Here is a 20,233-nt window from a genome sequence, read left to right as displayed (position 1 = left end):
TAGTTTCTTTTTTCTTTCTTTTTTTTTCTTTTTTGTCTCCCTGACTTGGAATAACAGTACAGTGTTTCCAAAGGACCCTTGGGCCTGTAACTGCCTTAGGGAAGGAAGTCCCGGCAGTTACGCACAATAGCCATGTGGTAAACGGGTGGGGGTGGTGGGGATGGAGGAAATACTGAAATAATGCTTGAGACCTAATCTATCTGTTGGGATCAATCAACAGCCAGTATCAGGTAGTGTGCCTTGGGCACCCGAAGGAGCCCTTGCGGAAAGAAACTATGCATTGAAGCCAGATGCCTGGCTTACAGGGAACTAAGATGGTTTCGGGTTTGGGGTGCCCCGTGCTCCTTGTGTAGAGGTGTTAGTCTCCTGGGGTAGGGACTGAAGATCGTTCCAGCTTGTCTCTGTGGGGACCCCTTGCAGAGATTTGACGGGCCTTTTATTCTGGACCATGAGTCCAGCCCGTCCTTGTGAGGCTACCAGCATGACTCACCCGGGAAAGATGGCATCACTGATCACTCCCAGACCCACTTGAGAAACATTGCAAGGACGCTTGGAGGATAGGGTCTTAAAAATGGAGAATCCTAGGAATGTTTTCTTCACTATAAAAATCATCAGGCGGCATCAGAAAAAAAACGTGAAAAAGTATGACAGACAAAATTATAGGTGCAGATAGATGAGCCATATTCCTGTCACCTGAGAAAACTTAGCCTTCCTCAAAAGCTTGGGCCATGTCTGATGGGTGAGGGGAAACCAGAGCTGGCCAGGGCAGAGGGATGGCTTCTATAGTTGTCCATGCCCCTGTCGAAGCAGGGGCCAGAATGCTTAGAATGATGTTCTGTGGTCTTGGTTTTTAATTAATAATTTGAGAAAGGACTAGTTTTGATTTTGTGGAATATCATTTTACTATTACAGTGATGGACCTCAACTCTCTGGATCATAACTTTACCTGGGGGTTACTTAGCATATTAAAATATATGTAACGTACAGTTTATTATTTTCCTCAAGATAAAATATATATGAAACTTACCAGGTTTATTATTATTATTACTATTATCATTATTATTTTAGTTCTTGAGATTTTACTTTAGTTAATGTTGCTGGGGGTGGGGCTGGCAGCCTAGGATGATTTTGTGGCGTTTCGTTCACCTTTGCGTGGGTTGCAGAGATCGAACTCAGGCTCAGGTCTCAGGGCTTGTACAACAAGCCCCTTTGACCTGCTGAGCCATCTTGCCAGCCGGTCTCTTGTCTTTTGTTTTGTCTGAGGCACGATGTCATTATGTAGCCTAACCTAGGCTAGCCCTGAAGTAGCAATCCTTCTGCCTCAGCATCCTGAGTGCTGGGATAATAGGCGTGAATCACCGCACCCAGCTTGCCTCAACCATTTTTAAACGTACAGTTTGTGGTGTTGAGTATACCATAATTTTGTGCTGCTCCCCAAACTGAAACTCAACCCATTATCAACTCCTGTCCCCCACCCTGCTCCATGGCAATCACCTTGTTATACCCTGTCTCTGTGAATTTAGCTAATATATATATATATATATATATATATATATATATATATATAATATGTTACATATTATATATATTATATTATAATATATATATATTAGCTTCACTTCCTAAAAGTGAAAGTACACAGTATTTTTTGAGATTGGTTTCTTTCAGCAAAATTTCCGTATTCATTTTCTTCTTAGAACTGGAACATCTTCATACACATTTTAATATGCACCGCATTCTGTTGGTTTGTCCAGAGCTTGGATTGCCCCCACTTCTGGCTGTTCAGATTAATGCTGCTGTGACTGACTGTGGGCAGGTAAGTTCTGCTCTGGGGCACGTGCCTAGAGGAGGAACGGCTATATGATATGGTCCTTCTATATGTAGCTTTTTAGAAGTGCCACCCTGCTCCCCATGGTGACTGTGTCATTTTATACCCCTGCCGTTATAACCATCAGTCCAACTTCTCCACATCGGTTCCAACACATTATCTTCTGGGTCTTCTTCTTCTTCCTCATGGTAACACTTGCTCTCTCTTTGTGTGTGTGTGTGTGTGTGTCCGTCCTTATACTTTAGTTCACATCTCTGTAACGCAGTGGTGTTGGTGTTGGGCATTCTTTTGTGCCGTCACCGGTCACCTGTGTATACTCCTCGGAGAGCTGCCTGTTCAGCCTTTGCCTGTTTGTTTGGGGATTGCTTTCTCACCGTGAGACACTCTCCTCTCCACCCACGGCTCTGAGCAAACAGCCTCCTGGAACACCCATGACTCTGCAGTCACCATCATGAGGAGCACATGCTGGGGACCCGAGCACTCTTAGGAAACTCATCCCTGGAGAAACACCACTAATAACTGGGTATGGACGGGGATGAGTCTGGGAGTTGTCGCCGAGGATTTTAAGAAGGTGACTGTCTGCTTGTTTGTCCCATTATCATTATTTTATATATTTTCAGTATTTCTGGCATCATTCTTCCAACATGAGCATGGTGCCTGACGCAGCCACGTGCTGCATACGATGTTTCTATCAACAGTGGGCCACATATATTCCAGTGGTTCCCTCAGATTATATCTCCCATGACTCAGCCTTCTAACTCTGTGCAAATAGCCCCTGATGTTTACCCATGATGAAATCCCCTGACGATGCATTTATCACAAACATCCTTGCTGTTGAGAGATGTGCAGGTGTACTTTATGTGGTCCAAACTCAACCCCTTTGGTACAAGCAAGGGATGATAAAGGCGCTTGCTCACAAGCTACCTATGTTCTTGGTTGCTGAGAGCATCATCCTTAGGGACAGAAGAAGGTGAGGAGGTTCAGGGCGCTCCCACCTACTCAGCTGCTGAGCTGGCATCCGGCACCGTGGATCTCATCTCTTACTTGTCTTCTAGCCTGAGTTAATCAGTCGAGGCAGGTTTTAGTGAAGCTCGTTGACTTCACGCATTGGGACGAGAAGGCTCAGAGAGGGAGGTGAGAACTTGCAGAGCTTAGATTTAAAGCCATCAGAAGCTCTCTGTGACAGGGACCCTGTCCCAGGCTGTTGGACCCACACTGAGGGCTGGGTTGACATTCACAGCCATTTGCTCCATCTTCCTCTCCACTAGACATTCTCACCCGATCTAGGGACATATTGAATTCTTTGTCCTTAAAAATCCTCGTGTGTTGTGAACACCCTGTATGACACTGATGGCAGACACTTGTCATTGTGTTCCTCCAGGACTGAGTGAACTCTCATGCAGATGATAGACTCCACATGGTGACAATGACCCGGGTCTTGGATGTGACCATCAGGGGGCTCCAGGGAGGCCTGAGCTAAGAGTCTGAGTTTGGATCCCCAGCGCCTCTGTGGTAGTAGGGCATAGCGTCCTGTGCCTGTAATCCCTCTGGTTGCTGGGGAGACAGTGACTTGGGAACACTCCCGGGGCTTGCTGACCAGCTAGTCTATCCAATCAGGGAGCTCCCAGGAAAACAAAGACTTTTTCTAAAAAAAAAAATGGCAGGAAGAGAGAAATGACTCTTGAGAGTTGTCCTCTGACCTCCATGTATATGCCCAGACAAATAAAATTTAAAAAGAAATAATAAGGTGAAGAGTGATTGATGAAGATGCTCGACATCATCACCCAACCCATGTGCATGCACACACATGTGCACATGCACACACAAACTCATAATACACATATACCACACACACAACGCACGCTCTGAGTCTCCCCTAAGGACCCTGCCTCCTGCTCCTGCCTGCTGCTTCCCACACTGAGGTGCCCTGGCTAAAAGCTTCACCACACCCCAAGTTCCTGACCTTTTTCTCCATCCTTCTCCATCCCCTCCTCCCTCCTCCCTCCTCCCTTCCCTCTCCCCTTCCCCCTCCTCCTCTCTCTCCTGCTGCCCTCCTACCCTCCTCCCTCCCCCTCCCCCTCCTCCCTCCCCCTCCTCCCTCCTCCCACCTCCCCTCCTCCCCTCCTCTCACCTCCCCCTCCCTTCTGCCTCCTCCCTCCTCTTCTCCTTCCCTCCTTCCTTCCCCCCTCCTTCCCTCCTCCCTTCCCCCTTCCCCCCCTCTGCCTTCTCCCTCCTCCCCTCCTCCCTCCTCCTCCCTTGCTTCTGCCCCTCACCGTAGCCTCTTTATAAAAATTAATTGTATTTATTTAATTTATTACAATTGTGCACATGTATGTATGATGGAGACATGCACATGTCACGGTGTGTGTAGAGGGCAGAGGGTAACTCTGCAGAGTCAACTCTCTCCTTTCCACGGGTTCCAGGATCAAGCCCAGGTCATCAGTCTAAGCAGCTCGACTGCCGCCCCTTGGTCCCTCCAGGCTCCTCATCTTCTGTTTCAGTAGCACTGGGGACCTGGGGCTGCTTTTCTTTTCTCTTTAGTCTTTCTTTCTCCCTCTCCTCTCTTTCTGGTAGATCTCCCTGTGTAGCTCAGATTGGCCTTGAACTTTTGATCTTGCAACCACCTCTCAAGTGCGGAATGGATTTCAAGTCCATCTTCTTACCCCTTTTCTTACCTCCCTGGGATGGACAGGAAAGGTGCTCACCCACTACTCACGCTACTCTGTCTGTCTCTGTTTTTCTCTGTCTGTCTGTCTATCTCTGTCTGTCTGTCTCTCTCTTGCACACACACACACACACACACGCACACACACACACCACACACACACACACACACACACACACACACACACACACACTCGTGCATGCACATACTTCAGGAAGCTCAGACTTCATCTTCCACCCAGCCCTTTAATCTGGAGTGTGTTTTAAGCTGGGGGCTGGTAGTCTCCTGAGTAGGTGCCATTTCTGTGTACTCTACCCCTCGTCTACTTCATAGAGCCCCACCCCCGTGCCTGCCTCCGAGCCCAGATGTGGTTTTACACTCCCCTGGACAGTCCACAGTGGGCTCAGCTTTGCCCCACAGCTCTCTCTTCCCTCATCATCCAGCTCTCTTAATAACACTGGCCAACCACTCAGTTGCCCAGGCCTCCATCTGACTGATGACCTTTACACTTTTTTTTTAAATCACTGATGGCACAGTGATTGATGGTCCCCTAAAGGCCATTCACTCTCCATTCCACAGCTGTGAGAGTCTTGCTTTGTACATGGTGCTTGGTGAAAGATTACATTCTCTTTGCAGATGGGAGCAGCCACATGACTAAGCTCCGGCCAGTGGGATATGAGTGAGATTTGACGAGTGTGGCTTCTAGATCATTTCCTTAAAGAGAAGGACCAAGCCCTAAGCATCTCTTCTCTTGCCTCTCCTTTGGCAGGAATATGAACGTGGAGGTAGGTTCAGGAGCAGCTGTTTAGGATCACGACAACCATGGCTTGACGTCTCCAATGCAGCGAAGCCACCCTTCCACATTTTGATGGGAACACCACCGTGATTCAGCTCTTGCGATACTGGCTTCCCTGGTGACGGTACCCGAGCAACCCTGCTTCATCAGTCCACTTACTGCTGTAAACATTCCATCACTGGGCTTCAGCAATTGGCTGTGCAACCTACCTATCAATGCTCCAGGCCTTCATCATCATCTGCCTGAGTGACTACTGTCATTTTTATCCTGTTCCCCATTCCGTGCCCCTTAGTAACTCACATTCTACGCTGTCACCCAAACTATCCATCTTCCACATTAGCCTTTCTTCTCCTGGGCATCAGTGATTTCCCAGACCACATAGTTCTCTGTCTGGCAGCTGTCCCATACATTGCAGGGCATTTAGTAGTGTCTCTTCTTCCACCACCCCCAGATGCCAGTACCTTTACCAAATGATGAGAACAAAAATGTATTTAGACACTGCCAGATGTCCCATGGAAGCCACTAGGGCACACTGATCTGATCTGTGTCTTGGAGAATGCATTCCAGTTGTCGAAACTCTTCCTAGGCTGGCCTTGCCCTCCTCCTGGATGGTAGTTTGCCGCGGACTGGGTCTCAGTAGGAACACCAGACCGAGGGAGAACGGGTTGAAGGTACTCAGGATAAGTGGGATTCGGCGAATGACAGACAGACACAGACACCAGAGTATGCTGTGAACTGCTGCAATTTTACTCAGATCAAGCAGTGTTTTTTATACATTCATTTGAGGAAACATGGCAATCGGCCAGTGGGGCGATAGACATAGAATTAACAATGTGGTCACACAATTTTCTCAGAATGATTAACGGATCTCATGAGTACAGGTGTTATTTCCTCTTTTGTGGTCCCTCATCCAGACAGAGAACATTACGGCCCTAGCTGAAGTTTTTCCTTCTACGTAGTTATTAGACCTTTGTTTTGTATCACAATTAAACCCTTCCCCCCATCGTTCTAACCACGGTTTCATTTGTGTGAAAATATTTAACCTTTGCTTGCAGGTGAGAAGGCACCAGGGGGGTTGGGACCTAGCTATTCTTTCCATGAACTGTAACTTATGCCATTCTGTTTTCATACTATTATGATTCACCCATTGGTTCCCATGTTTATCATAAGCTCCCGTAAAGGGCAATGGCTCCAAATAATTATTATATCTAGGATCAAAGTTAGGGGGTTGCCACCACCGACCCTTGATGAGAAACTCTATTTGTCCCTTGATAATTCTTGTAGGACTGGTTAGTTCCTGTAACTGCTTCCTTACAGCTGCTGTTGGCTGCGCGTATGGATTGCTTATGAGTTCCTGGACTTTTACTTTCATCTCTCCTCGCTAGACTCTTTGTCCCTCTGAGTCATAAGTTCTTTTTGTTCTAAGTCATTCATAAATTCCCCCAAACTTCTAGGACCCTCTTTAACTGTTTGCCTAAAAGCTTGAATTATAGGGGGGGTATTGAGGCCACTTTTGAGGAATCATTATTCTCTTTATGGGGCACATCAGGAACATTGAGAGCTAACTCCCTGAAATCAATACACAAGGAAACAGCAATAGTCACAGCTGCAAAGAGAAAAAGGCAGAGTGCCAGCCAGCTTCTGTAAGCAGATTTTGCGTGGTTCCGTGTAGCCTGGCACCATGATTCGGGCAGATTGATAAGGGGTCGCCGGGGGCATAGACCCGAGGGCCGCGAGCCCCCCTTTCCCACGTAACCACCTCATCCAAGGCATTTGTCACGCGCGGCGACACCGTCGTGGGCGTGGCAGTTCCCCCTTTTTTGTTTTTAAGGCAGAAGGCATACAGGTCCTCACGTACACTGCCCAGAGATCTGGTTATTGTCCTGAAAAGACAAGGGAAAATCACAATAACACAAACTACAATTAAGGCAAGAATGCCTATGAAAATAAAATATTGAATCCAATCTAAGGGATTCATGGCCTTAAGGTCTTCTTGTAATCCTTGTGCTAAGACATTCAATGAGCCAGCTTGTATATGAGCTTGGCTCATGGCCGATATGTCCTTTTGAGTAACCTCTAAATCATGAGTAATGGAAGAATCCTTCCATACCCCTAACAAATGATGCTTAACTTTATCCCAATTCTCAGAGGAATTGTAGGGAAGTGGAGTCACACAAATAGCTTTGTATTCTTGATGACATCTAGTTTCCATGAGTTTCTTAATATTGGCCACATCTTGTCCTAAGGCTAACACTACTTCCTCTAATATATTAATCTTTGCCTCTAATTTCTTGTCAATAATTGCTTGTTCAGATAATGCAAAGGAAATATTCTTATTTAAATCATTTACAAATTGAGCTGTATGAATCTCTTGAACCAGGGCGGTGGTGGCAATGGCAAAAGTAGTAATAATAGATATTAATGCTGTTATCCCTAATATTAATGCTGCAACAAATCTTTTTGGCCTTATTAATTCATGAAGCTGTCTAAGTACCTGTAAAGCTGAATTATCATACCAAGTCATGTTATGTAATTGCACGGGCATCATTATAAAAGGTGGTCTTTTCACAATCATCATAATCTGCATTTTTTGTCTTTCCCTTGGTGAAATACAATTAGTGATAATGCATCTAAAGCAAGTTACATGATATGAGTTAGACCCAAGAGCAGAGATATTTACACGGGCAGCAGAGCCTAGTAGCAGAGCAAAAGGATAGGAAATACATGCTCTAACTGCAATGGGAGATGGAGTAGTTTCTTTGGGTCTTTTTTGAGACACTGGGCCTGAAGCGGCAACAAGCCGAAACAAGTCTGGATGTTTTCTCATGTTTCCGGAGGGGGTTCTAGCGACCCACACTGGCTCAACATACCCAGGTGAAAACCACCTAGTGATTTTCTCTCCATGACCCACAAATGTATAATTATGGAACTTATCTTTATTCTTTGAGATATAATCTTCATACTTCTTTTCTCCAGAAGAGGCGGAAAAATCCCAAATAAGCAATTTAGACAGTAAAGGATTGTAGGAGGAGGCTGCGTGAGGAAACCCACAACGCAACCAAGTAGGAAAGGCGGTAACACCATCATCCCAACATTGATTCTTATCCCGATACTTAGTAATACAGGAATCAAGAGGCATAAAATTGACAGACTGAAAAGTTTCATTCATAGTGGGAAGTGCCAGAGTAAGCAGTTGAGTCTCCCAGATCCATCTAGGATCTCCTTTCTTACCGGTAGAGCTGGGGGCAGCAGTTAAAAAGGTTCTGTAGCTGGTGGAGAGACACCCGGGAGGAGCTACTCCTTCCAGGGCGAAGCAAATTGGTAATGAATCTGAGCTTCCTGCAAAGTTTATAAATGAGGAAGCACTTGCCCTTTCGTCTGAATCTTGGAAACCCCCGATGATCTCCGTCTGATTGCTCAATACCTTATAAGTCTCATCATCCAACCACCCCACTACATGTAAGAGGGGAGGACGAGGCACATAAGCCCAATAGGTAGAAGGACTGGTAGAGGCCGTAGAGGCCCAACAGCAATCAAGGACAACATGGCTACAAATAGCATTTCTAAAGGAGGGTTAGAACATTGTTGCGAGGCAAGTGCTTTTGCTTCCGTCGCCAGATGTTTTAGCTGGGTCCATGTCGGAAGCTTCTGTGGCTTCAGGGTCAGCTTCTTCATCTCCTGAGTGAGCCGGGCCGTCGCTAACTTTTCCTTTCGCTTTTGCAGTTTTCTGCGGCGCTGGCCTGATGAGTCTGTCTGGAATCCATATGGGCGATTCCGCATCCTGTGGAAAGATACAAGCATACCCTCGCCCCAAAGTTATCAGAGGGTCGGGTCCTTTCCAGGATCCCGAAAGCAAGTCTCTCCATAGTACTTGTGGCAATGATGATGCCGTCTCTTTTACTGCCCAATGCTTAAGAGCAGAGGAATTATTATTTGAGTTCATGTTCAAATGGTTTAATACAAAGAGAGAATGACTTAAAACATGATGAGGGGACATATATGAGTTAGCATTCTGTAATCTTTCTACTTGTAATTTTAGTGTCTGATGAGTTCTTTCTATGATGGCCTGTCCTTGTGGGTTATAGGGAATTCCTGTCGTGTGACTAATCCCCCATTGTGCTAAAAATACCTCAAAAGATTTTGAAGTGTAGGCAGGTCCATTATCAGTTTTGATATGCATGGGTTTCCCCATGATCATGAAACATTGTACCAGATGCTGAATCACATCCTTTACTGCTTCTCCTGATCTGGCAGACGCGTGGATAAAATGAGAGAATGTATCCACTGTTACATGAACATACTTCATCTTCCCAAAGGAAGGAATATGGGTTACGTCCATCTGCCATAATGCAAGAGGCTTCAATCCCCTAGGATTGACTCCCATTTTTAAACTCTGATTTTGCGGAGGGCAATGAGCACACTCCTTAACTATATGTCTAGCTTGTTCTCTAGTTATCTGAAAAGCTTGTTTTAATGCATTAGCATTCTGATGATGCAGAGCATGACTTTCTTGTGCCTCCTGTACTGTAAGGAGATTAATTCTAGTTAATAAGTCAGCCATGTGATTACCATGGCTCAGGGGTCCTGGTAACCCTGTATGACCCCGAATATGTCCTATGAAAAGTTTCTCTGTTCTTTGCCATAACAGAGCCTGCAGTTCCTTAAGCAGAGGCTTAATAGTAGAAGAACCTGTTAAACTCGCTGTTTCTATGGCAGGAAATAAATTAACTACATACTTTGAGTCTGTATAAAGGTTAAGGGTCTGGGGAAAATGTCTAAGTGCAAGCAGAACTGCACGTATTTCTGCTTGCTGGGCTGTTATCTGCGGTACAACTTCTATTAAAGGTTCCTCCCCTTCCGAGTATACCACAGACCTCCCATTTGCTGACCCATCTGTAAAAACCACAATACCCTCTGTTAGGGGTTGAGAAACACATATCTTTGGAAATATAAGAGGAACTTCTTTTATGAATTCAATAAGAGGGTCTTTGGGGTAATGAAAGGCGATTTGTCCTAGGTATCCCATTAAGGAGAGACACCAATCTCCTGATTCTTGTAATAAGAGCTCTAATTGTTCTTTATTATAGGGTATAATTACAAAGGCCGGTTCCTTGCCAAACAATTCTCTAGACCTAATTCTGCCCTTATATATAAGTTGTGCACAAAGAGAGGGATAAGATATAAGTACCTTCTTATGTGTGTGTGGTAGGTGTAGCCACTCCAATACACCTCCCTGCCATAGGCAAGCTGTTGGAGTATAATCTGTGGCAAAAACAATTAAATACCATGGAATCAAATAGTCTACTTGATGTACTTTAGCTCTTTCCAAAGCCTGCTCTATATGTCTTAAAGCCTGCAAGGCTTCAGGAGTTAAGTGTCTTATTGACCTTGGGTGAGCTTCTCCATGTAATATTTGATACAGGGGGCTTAATTGACCTGTTGTGACATTTAAATATTTTCTTACCCAATTTATATTTCCCAACAATTTTTGAAAATCATTGAGGGTCTTTAATTTATCTACTCTGATAGATGCCTTTTGGGTTGTTATATAATTATCCCCTATCCATTGTCCCAGATAACTAAGTGGCCTATTTTTCTGAATTTTTTCTGGAGCCACGACAAGGCCATAAGCTGTTAGACTACTAATTGTCTCTTTGAGAATTTTTTCTGTTGTATCTTTATTTTTATGAGCCAATAATATATCATCCATATAATGAATAATATATGCAGAGGGAAAAGTTTTTCTTATTGGTAAAAGGGCCATATCCACAAATTTTTGACATAATGAAGGACTGTTCTTCATTCCTTGGGGTAATACATTCCAATGAAATCGTCTATAGGGTCTCTTAAAATTAACTGAGGGTATGCTAAAGGCAAATCTAGGGCGATCCTGAGGCTGTAATCTTATTGTAAAAAAGCAATCTTGTAGATCAATGACTATAATGTGCCAGTCCTTTGGTATGGCCACAGGGGATGGGAGTCCTGGTTGTAGGGCCCCCATATCCTCCATTGTAGCATTTACTGCTCTTAAATCTTGTAGTAGTCTCCATTTTCCTGATTTCTTTTTTATGACAAATACAGGAGTATTCCATGGGCTATTAGATTCTTCTATATGCCCTTTTTCCAATTGTTCTGATACCAGCTGTTCTAATGCCTGTATTTTTTCTTGTGTCAGGGGCCACTGACTAACCCATACAGGCTGATCAGACTTCCACTGTATAGAGTCTGCATAGAGATCCTTTGCAGTGGCCCCTATGTAAAATGCTGCTCCAGCTCAGAACTTCCTGTTACTAAATGCACATCAAGTGACTCCATTAAGTCTCTTCCCCATAGGGTAAATGGTAGAGAGGGTAGCACATAAGGTTGTATAAACCCTTCTTTACTGTCTGTTTGCCATTTTAAAAGCTTTGAACTCTGCATTACTCCGGAAGCCATCCCTATTCCCATAAGGGAGGATCCTGTTCTGTGTGTTGGCCAAGAAGAAGGCCAATCCTTTCCTGCTATGCAGGTCCTGTCAGCACCTGTGTCCAAGAGTCCTTGGAAGGTCCTGCCGTCCAGGATGATTGTCTTAAAGCGTCGTTGCCCTAATTCTTGTACCCAGTTGACTCCTTCTACGGAGTCTGAAGAGCCAAACTGTCCTGACCCCCTATGGCTTTTCATAATAGGATTAGGCATTTTTATGTAGGGGAGTAGAACAACCTGTGCGATTCTCTGTCCCTTGTGTAATTGAATGGTTTCTTTTAAAGGCCTGATCATCACCTTTATTGTACCTAAGGTATCTGCATCTAGCACTCCAGGGAGTACTTCAAAGCTGGTAGCAGTATTAGAGCTTCTCCCCAAAATTAATCCTACCATTTGTGGTGGCAGGGTTCCTGTAATTTTTGTATCTATGACTGTTACCCCATCCCACAGGGACAGGAGCAAGTCCTGAGGACATGATATATCTAATCCAGCACTCTCTGGAGTAGCTCTAGGCAGGTTATGGACAGTGAATTCTGGCGCAGCAGGGTTTAGCCCTGGTGTTAACTGTACGTCCTTTTGGACATTCCCCTTTTCTTTCTCGGGGCTAAGGGGAAGCCCCGAAGCTAGTTTTTTGTCTGACTGTCGGGCTTGAGGGGAACTCCCTCCTTAGTGAACCTTGACTTGCATTCATTTCTCCAATGCTTTCCTTTTTTGCATCGTGGGCAAATGCCAGGAGGCGCTCTTCCTCCTCTATTCTCAGCATTCGGGCATTCCTTTTGCATGTGCCCTGATTTTCCACACTTATAACAGGTCGGGGAGCTATCAGCCCCTCCGCTACTTATTTTCTTAACATAGGCGCTAAATCGTTGTCCTTTCATTGCTGCAGCGTAGGCCATTCCTTGCACTACGGCTGGTGAGGCATCCATGTATGCTTTTATATAATCCTGTAATGAGCCTGTCTTCCTGACGGGCCTAATTAAGTCTTTACAAAGGGTATTGGCATTTTCCCAGGCTAACTGTTTCAGAAGCATGTCCGTCCCCTCTGAAGGGGGAAGCATTCTATGTATTGCTTCCTCAAGTCTGGAGATAAAGGCTTGATATGTTTCTTCATTCCCTTGTATAATCCCTGATAACACCATGCTCTTTGTCCCGGGAGGCGGAATGCGACGCCAAGCAGCGACTGCATTGCTAGTAATAGCCTCCAAGACATCACGAGGCAAAGCAGACTGAGACTGAGGCGTTGCATATTTACCTGTCCCTAGTAACATATCCATCGTTGGTTTTGTGCCTTTCTTCTTAGTCATAGTTATTATTGTTTCTTTTGATCTATCCTCGTAATCAGTCCTCCAAAGAATATAATCCCCAGGAGACAATACAGCCCTAGCAGTTTGATGCCAATCATAAGGTGTTAACCATAAGCTAGCAACCATATCTACTACTTGTATAGTGTATGGAGCTGAAGGGCCCACGGACTTAACCGCGGCCTGTAATTCTTTTAACGTTTTCAATGGTAGCGGTTCCCACTGCGGCTCTTCTCCATCAAAAGTTTCTGCAACCGGCAGGGCGAAGGTAGTATCCCCCGTCCTGCGTGCCTCATCCATCGCTCCCCGAAAACCAAAGGGAGGCATGGGTGGTCTTTTCCTAGGTGTAGGCACAGGCCTAGGCCCTGTTTTAACAGGGAAAGCAGTCATAGGAGGGTATCGCTGATGATCCCTACAGTCATCCTCCAGATCTTGCTTAGCCATTTCCTCGGCTAAGTCCCAATCATCTCCATCCTCATCATCCTCTATTCCAGCCCCAATGACAGTTCTCTTGCTATTAGTGGTGCCATACTGCTTAGGCGGCTTATCGCCCTTGAGGGAGGCTATTTCTTCCTCCAGTCCTTCTAAGTCAGAAGTTCTTGATAAGATCTCTCTGATTTGTAACCAGAGGGGGTAGGCACATGCAGGCAATTTTTCTTCTCCCTTTTCTTTTGCATATCTGTGTATAGCCTTCCCTACCTTCCTCCATTCCGTCAGTGTCAGGCTGCCATCCTCTGTGAGCCAGGGACACAATTCCTTCACGAGTTTAAGGAATTCTGCCAAGGCCTCTGGTGTTACCTTCAAGCCCTTTTCTGCCAACATATGTCTTATCACAGATGCAAATAATTTGTCCTCCTTTGAGAGGTGGTGCCCCATGCTTACCTTCTGGATTACCTGTGCTTAACCGGTGAGCCTTTACCGGCGGGTCTGCAGAACCCTGACAGGAGCCGATCCCTACTTATGAAAAGAGAGAAAGAAGAGAGAAAATTACCTGTCCTTCATGTCCCTGTTCGAAGCGCCACCTGCCGCGGACTGGGTCTCAGTAGGAACACCAGACCGAGGGAGAACGGGTTGAAGGTACTCAGGATAAGTGGGATTCGGCGAATGACAGACAGACACAGACACCAGAGTATGCTGTGAACTGCTGCAATTTTACTCAGATCAAGCAGTGTTTTTTATACATTCATTTGAGGAAACATGCTTCCCTAGCTGGGAGAAAAGGTGATTCACATTGGAGTCACCCCATCCCAAAAGTGAATCTTCTGGGGGGACAGCATGAAATGGTATCAGGCAGCTTGGCGATATGCCAGGCCTCAGGACTGGGAGAGAGGATGTAACTGACCTGGTAGGGATGAAGGCACTTGGGCCCTACCCTTTGGCTGTTAGACTACTGGGACAATGGATCCCAAGGAACTGGGATTTCCCTGGGAGTGTCATGCTGGGGGAAGAGATTTCACCCAGTTCTGACAACTTTTCAGATCATCTGAATCAGGAGAGACTGGAGCTCAAACAATGGTGCATGGGACCACACCTTGACCAGGTCTGCTTAGCTATGTAGACCTCTTGTTTTCTATTAAACCTAAACCATAGGTGCGTACCTCAAAGACAGATCTGGGCTTATCATCCCTTCCCGTTCCTTTCCCAGTGCGGCCACATTGAGTACGTCTCTTTTCTCTGCTTTTCACTGTTAGGCATCTCTTGAACTGGTGGGTTGAGAACAGGTGGCCTAACAGCCTATTGGGGCCCGGAGGGCCCAGGCTCTGACCCTAACAACTCCAATAACAAGGGTAGTGTGGTGGAAACAGGCCTGGCCTGGAGATGCTGTGAGGCCTGGGACACCTTCCCAGTTCTGACAACCAATCAGGTTGACTTTGGACAAGTGAACCACGCTCCCTGGACCTCAGTTCCCACCCATAACTGGAGTTCACACCTCCCCTATTTCCAGAATCAAGATCATGTAAGAGTACTTTGTGAGCACTTTATAAGGCTAGTAATACAAGCTGCCACACAGGTACCAGGTGTAGGCAAGACTTGGCAATGCTACTGTCTGGGTGAGTCATTTGGGCCAAGAACTTATTTGAGGCTGGCAGGCTTCTTGGAGTTGACAACCACGGAAGGGGCACCACAGTCCTGCTGCTGACTGCTGTACTGAAAGGTTGGTTTCTAGTGGGTTTTAGCAGGCTGGCCCCATCCCTGGACATTTGAACTGACTCAGAAGGCAGAGCAACATGTGGGACACCAATGGGAGCCATACTGCCTTGTTTTCTGCAACTTGAACTTGTGACCTCATCACAGAGAGCAGGGAAGTGATTGAGCTGAGGGTGAATGCCTGTAGGAACATGGAAGCCTGGGCTCTGGGCCCCACACAGATGCCACATGGAAGTACCCATGACTAACAGATATGCCTGTGTGTGACATGTATGTATAGGAGTGTTTGTGTCTCTGCACATGTGTGGAGGCCAGAGGACAACTTTGTGGAGTTGATCCTTTCCTTCTACCTTTATGTGGGGTCCAGGGATTAAACTCAGGTCATTGGACTTACACAGAAAACATGTGTTGTATCTACTGAGCCATCTCGGTGGCCCTGGGATGAAAGATTTATTTTGGCTCAGGGTTTTGAAATTTTCAATTCACGGTCAGTGTGCTGGATAGATTTATGTCAATTTGACAAAGGCTAGTCATCTGAGAGGAGGGAGCCTCAGTTGAGAAAATGCCTCCATATGACTGGGTTGTAGGCAAACCTGTAAAGCATTTTCTTAATTAGTGATTGATGGGGGAGGGTCCAGCCCGTTACGGATGGTGCCATCCCTGGGGCTGGTGGTCCTGGGTTTTATAACAAAGCAGGCTGAACAAGCCATGATGAGCAAGCCAGTCACGCCTGTGACTTGCAAGAAGTCTGTACTCAGAGAATCGTGACTTCTACACAGGACATATATCAAGTGGCATTTTCCAGGCAGATCGTATCCAAAAGAGGAATGGATAGGCATGGAACGAGAAAAGACAGGCAAAGGCCCAGGATGGAGCAAGGCAAATTCCAGCGCAGGCCTTTGGTTACACAGTGCAGTGAAAAGGATGGATGTGACAGCGGGTTGGGGGGCAGAGCCAGGCTCACAGTATCTTTGGGGTCCTGGCAAGAAATATTATTTTTGTTTTGGATTAAAGGGAGGCTGAGTGGTTCCGGTGAATATAACTAGAAAAAGCTGCAATGGTCATGGCGCAAGGAGCCAGCAGTTTTTGTCAGGTTAACCAAGTTTAAGTGCAGAGAAGCCAGTTTCAGTGGGGTTTACCGACCCGTTTGGAGGTGAGACTGGATGGGCCTGGTGTGATTAGGTGAGGGACAGAGGGCTACTGGCGATCAAGAACTCATGTGTCTTAAACAAGGCCAACGGCTCACTGTACACAAGGCAAGTGTGAGGAGGCTGTGGGTTTCCAAGTGTTGTCAGGGGGGGCCTGGACTGGAGACGGAAATATATGCAACAGAGGTGGGGATTGGAGCTCGAGGATGAAAAAGAAACATCAAAAAGAGAGTGGAGGGGGGTGTAGAGATAGCTCATCCTTTAAAAGCACTTGCTGCTCTTCCGGATGATCTGGGTCCAGTTCCCAGTAACCACATGGTGGCACACAACTCCAGTTCCAGGGGTTCCAATACCTTCTTCTGATCTCTACCAGCAGCAGGCAGACATGTGGTTCACATGCACACACGCAGGCAGACATGTGCACACGCACACACGCGCACGCGCACACACACACACACGCACGCACGCGCACACACACACACACACACACACACACGCATGCACGCACGCACGCACACACACACTGATTATTTTTCAAAGAAGAGAATGGAGATGGGAGAGGCCTTGGAAGGGAGCCTCTGGACACTTGCTAATGCCAGGTGCCAGGTGAGGGCTGCGAGGAGCCTCTTCAGGGGACAGTGACGGTGAGAGGAGGGCAGAAGCTCAGGTGAGCTCAGATTCTGGAGAACGGAGGAGGTCAGGGGCCTGGAACCCAGCACAATGTGAATGCCCAAGCCTGCAGGTGAGCTGACCTCCTGGACAGCTGCGTCTGAAGGAGACAGTGCAGTCTTCGAAGGCAAGGCCAAAGTTCAGGAAGAAGAGTCTGGCTCAGCCATCTGTAGGGGCATTCAGGGGCTTTAGGACCAGGACTTCAAGGTGGCATCTATGGTTTATTCTTGTTCCCCATATCATCTTTTCCCTCTTGTCTCCCTGGGGGCTCCTCTGTACCTGGGTTATGTCACTTCCTCTTGGAAGCCTTCTGTCCTGCCTCCTCCACTAGAAAGAGGCCTTCTTGCTTTCCCTCTGAACACAGCATCCTTGGGTCACATCTTGGCAGCTCACTGTAAGCGTAAGACTCCTGTGAGATGTGAAAATGAACACAGGACTTCTAAAGTAGCCAAGATTATACAAGATGCCATTTGCAAAACAAACATTAATGCACAAAATACAAGACAGAGCAGCATGCAAATGGTGAGCAGTGCTGCAGCGCTTCATGCAATCCCTGCTCACCACTCACAAACCCAAGGTGGGGGTACAGTGAGCCCCACCCCTCCACTCAGAAGCTTGCTCCTTATGGAGAATGCTAAGGGCCATCAATCCCTGAGCCATCCAGCACCAGGCCCAACACAGTCCCCTCCTCCCAGGAAAGGCCCAGGCTGGCTGTTCCCAATTCCCCCACCCTAGACCATCAGTGGCCTGCTCTGGTCCAAGGCCCTGGGCCTCCACATGCATCTCAAAGCCAACTGGCTTCTCTAACAGCAACCGTCTTAAAAATGACTTGGGTTGTACAAGGCCTGCCCATGATTTAGAGAAAAGCTCATGACATTCTCTCCTTTCCTGACTTAGCCATTCTCAGCGGTTGCTTGCTTGGTTATCTTACCAACGTTTGTATCTATCCTCCACACCTGCCTACCCTGGACCCTCGGTACATCCCCTAGCACTACCTACCCTCCTATCCACACACACACACCTATTCACCAGGTCTGTGGCTCATCTGCCCACTCTGCCCAAAGACCCTTGCCAACTCCTGACCCCACACATGGAACTGCTCTCATCCAGCAGACTGGGACCACCACTGGACTGACTGGACCTGGGCAGCTTCCACTGATTCCAGGGTCACAAGCTCACAGGAGGTTTTCTTCAAACCCCAAAGAAAGGGCAGGGAATCGGCTCTCGTGAAATGAGGAACACACAGGACCAGTTCCCAAGGCCTGATAAGGAAACAGGCTTGGGAATGGACCTGGATCACCTCCCTTTGGGCCTCGCTGGTGACAATGAAGCCACAGCAAGAAGGAGGGCCAGGGAGGGTTACCACAGGCCTGAATGCCAGCTTCATTCCAGTGGGTGGGGAGGGGGTGCTCCTTCTAGGCCTTCCTGGCTTGCAGGGGCCCCATTGCCCACAGCCTAGTCCCCACTCCCAGCAGCCTGGCTTTATGACTTCATTCGCTGGTCACTTGGTGACAGTGCTGAGCGCTCCACTCCTCCAAGTCCAGGCCAGCCCAACCAGACGCCTCCCCACAGTGGGAATGAGGACAATGCCTGCTGGCCCGTGTCGGGAGGGGATGTAGAGGGCGGCGGCACCGGCCGCTCCTGGCACCATGGACGATGCCGCGGTCCTAAGGAAGAAGGGTTACATCGTAGGAATCAATCTGGGCGAGGGCTCCTATGCAAAAGTCAAATCTGCCTACTCTGAGGGCCTCAAATTCAACGTGGCAGTCAAGATTATCAATCGAAAGAAAGCCCCCACGGACTTCCTGGAGAAATTCCTCCCTAGGGAGATGGACATCCTGGCGACTGTCAACCACCGTTCCATCATTAAGACCTACGAGATCTTTGAGACCTCTGAGGGCAAGGTCTACATAGTCATGGAGCTGGGCGTCCAGGGCGACCTCCTCGAGTTCATCAAGTGCCGAGGAGCCCTGCATGAGGATGATGCTCGTAAGAAGTTCCATCAGCTTGCCTCGGCCATCAAGTACTGCCATGATCTGGATGTTGTCCACCGAGACCTCAAGTGCGAGAACATTCTGCTTGACAAGGACTTCAACATCAAGCTGTCTGACTTCGGCTTCTCCAAGCGCTGCCTGCGGGACGGGAGTGGGCGCATCGTCCTCAGCAAGACCTTCTGTGGGTCAGCGGCTTATGCGGCCCCCGAGGTTCTGCAGGGCATCCCCTACCAGCCCAAGGTGTATGACATCTGGAGCCTGGGTGTGATCCTGTACATCATGGTCTGTGGCTCCATGCCCTATGACGACTCCGACATCAAAAAGATGGTACGCATCCAGAAAGAGCACCGCGTCAACTTTCCACGCTCCAAACACCTGACTGGTGAGTGCAAGGACCTCATCTACCGGATGTTACAGCCAGATGTCAACCGGCGGCTGAACATTGATGAGATCCTCAGCCACTGCTGGGTGCAGCCCAAGGCACGAGGTCTGTCCTCTGCAGCCATCAACGAAGAGGGAGAAAGCTCCCGGGCCACTGAGCCCCCATGGACCCCTGAACCCACTGGTGCCGATAAGAAGTCTGCCACCAAGCTGGAGCCTAGGGAAGAGGCACGGCCCGAGGCCCAACCTGAGACAGAGGAAGGGCACCCCCAACAGCCTCCAGAGACACATACCTAGTGAGCCTCTTGCAGCCCAGGGGCCAGCAGGGAATGAGGCAGAGCCTCACACACACACACACACACACACACACACACACACACACACGCACGCACGCGCACACACACACACACACACACACGCATGCACGCACGCACGCACACACACACTGATTATTTTTCAAGAAGAGAATGGAGATGGGAGAGGCCTTGGAAGGGAGCCTCTGGACACTTGCTAATGCCAGGTGCCAGGTGAGGGCTGCGAGGAGCCTCTTCAGGGGACAGTGACGGTGAGAGGAGGGCAGAAGCTCAAGTGAGCTCAGATTCTGGAGAACGGAGGAGGTCAGGGGCCTGGAACCCAGCACAATGTGAATGCCCAAGCCTGCAGGTGAGCTGACCTCCTGGACAGCTGCGTCTGAAGGAGACAGTGCAGTCTTCGAAGGCAAGGCCAAAGTTCAGGAAGAAGAGTCTGGTGGCGCCTTACATGTGCATCCAAGGGACTGGGGAGGAGAATCGCCAATCCTGGAGGTCTCTAGCAGTGTTAGAACAGCTCTAGCTGGGGATAC

The 20,233-nt window shown here is 47.7% G+C and overlaps 2 protein-coding genes across 4 annotated transcripts; one reads left to right on the top strand and one right to left on the bottom strand.

Annotated features, from left to right (window-relative positions):
* Positions 1-5,913: 5,913 nt before the first annotated feature.
* Positions 5,914-20,230, bottom strand: LOC128105032 (endogenous retrovirus group K member 13-1 Env polyprotein-like). 3 transcript variants are annotated; one of them, XM_052729845.1, is made up of 4 exons: positions 20,066-20,230; positions 17,297-17,426; positions 13,935-17,184; positions 5,914-9,070 (listed from the first exon to the last, which is right to left on the bottom strand). In XM_052729845.1, exon 4 carries the CDS (start codon positions 8,456-8,458, stop codon positions 6,890-6,892), a length of 1,569 nt encoding a protein of 522 aa, XP_052585805.1. In that variant the 5' UTR covers positions 8,459-9,070; positions 13,935-17,184; positions 17,297-17,426; positions 20,066-20,230; the 3' UTR covers positions 5,914-6,889. The 3 variants fall into 3 exon arrangements, with proteins under 3 accessions (XP_052585805.1, XP_052585803.1, XP_052585804.1); XM_052729843.1 differs by lacking the exon at positions 20,066-20,230 and adding an exon at positions 10,478-10,551 and having other exon boundaries at positions 17,297-17,410; XM_052729844.1 differs by lacking the exon at positions 20,066-20,230 and having other exon boundaries at positions 14,044-17,184; positions 17,297-17,410.
* On the top strand, positions 18,657-20,067 carry LOC128105033 (testis-specific serine/threonine-protein kinase 1-like). Its single transcript, XM_052729846.1, has one exon. The coding sequence runs from the start codon at positions 18,667-18,669 to the stop codon at positions 19,687-19,689; it is 1,023 nt and encodes a 340-aa protein (XP_052585806.1). The 5' UTR covers positions 18,657-18,666; the 3' UTR covers positions 19,690-20,067.
* Positions 20,231-20,233: the final 3 nt, after the last annotated feature.

The sequence above is a fragment of the Peromyscus californicus genome, unplaced genomic scaffold (genome assembly GCF_007827085.1).
Source record: "Peromyscus californicus insignis strain IS unplaced genomic scaffold, ASM782708v3 Scaffold_93__1_contigs__length_160689, whole genome shotgun sequence".
NCBI lineage: Eukaryota > Metazoa > Chordata > Mammalia > Rodentia > Cricetidae > Peromyscus > Peromyscus californicus.
Note: the sequence above shows the minus strand (reverse complement) of the source record. Positions and strands in the feature narration are given on the sequence as shown.

Bases quoted from the DNA above. Each gene is read 5' to 3' on its own strand.
- LOC128105032 (XM_052729845.1), bottom strand. From the start codon at position 8,458: ATGAATGAAACTTTTCAGTCTGTCAATTTTATGCCTCTTGATTCCTGT.
- LOC128105033 (XM_052729846.1), top strand. From the start codon at position 18,667: ATGGACGATGCCGCGGTCCTAAGGAAGAAGGGTTACATCGTAGGAATC.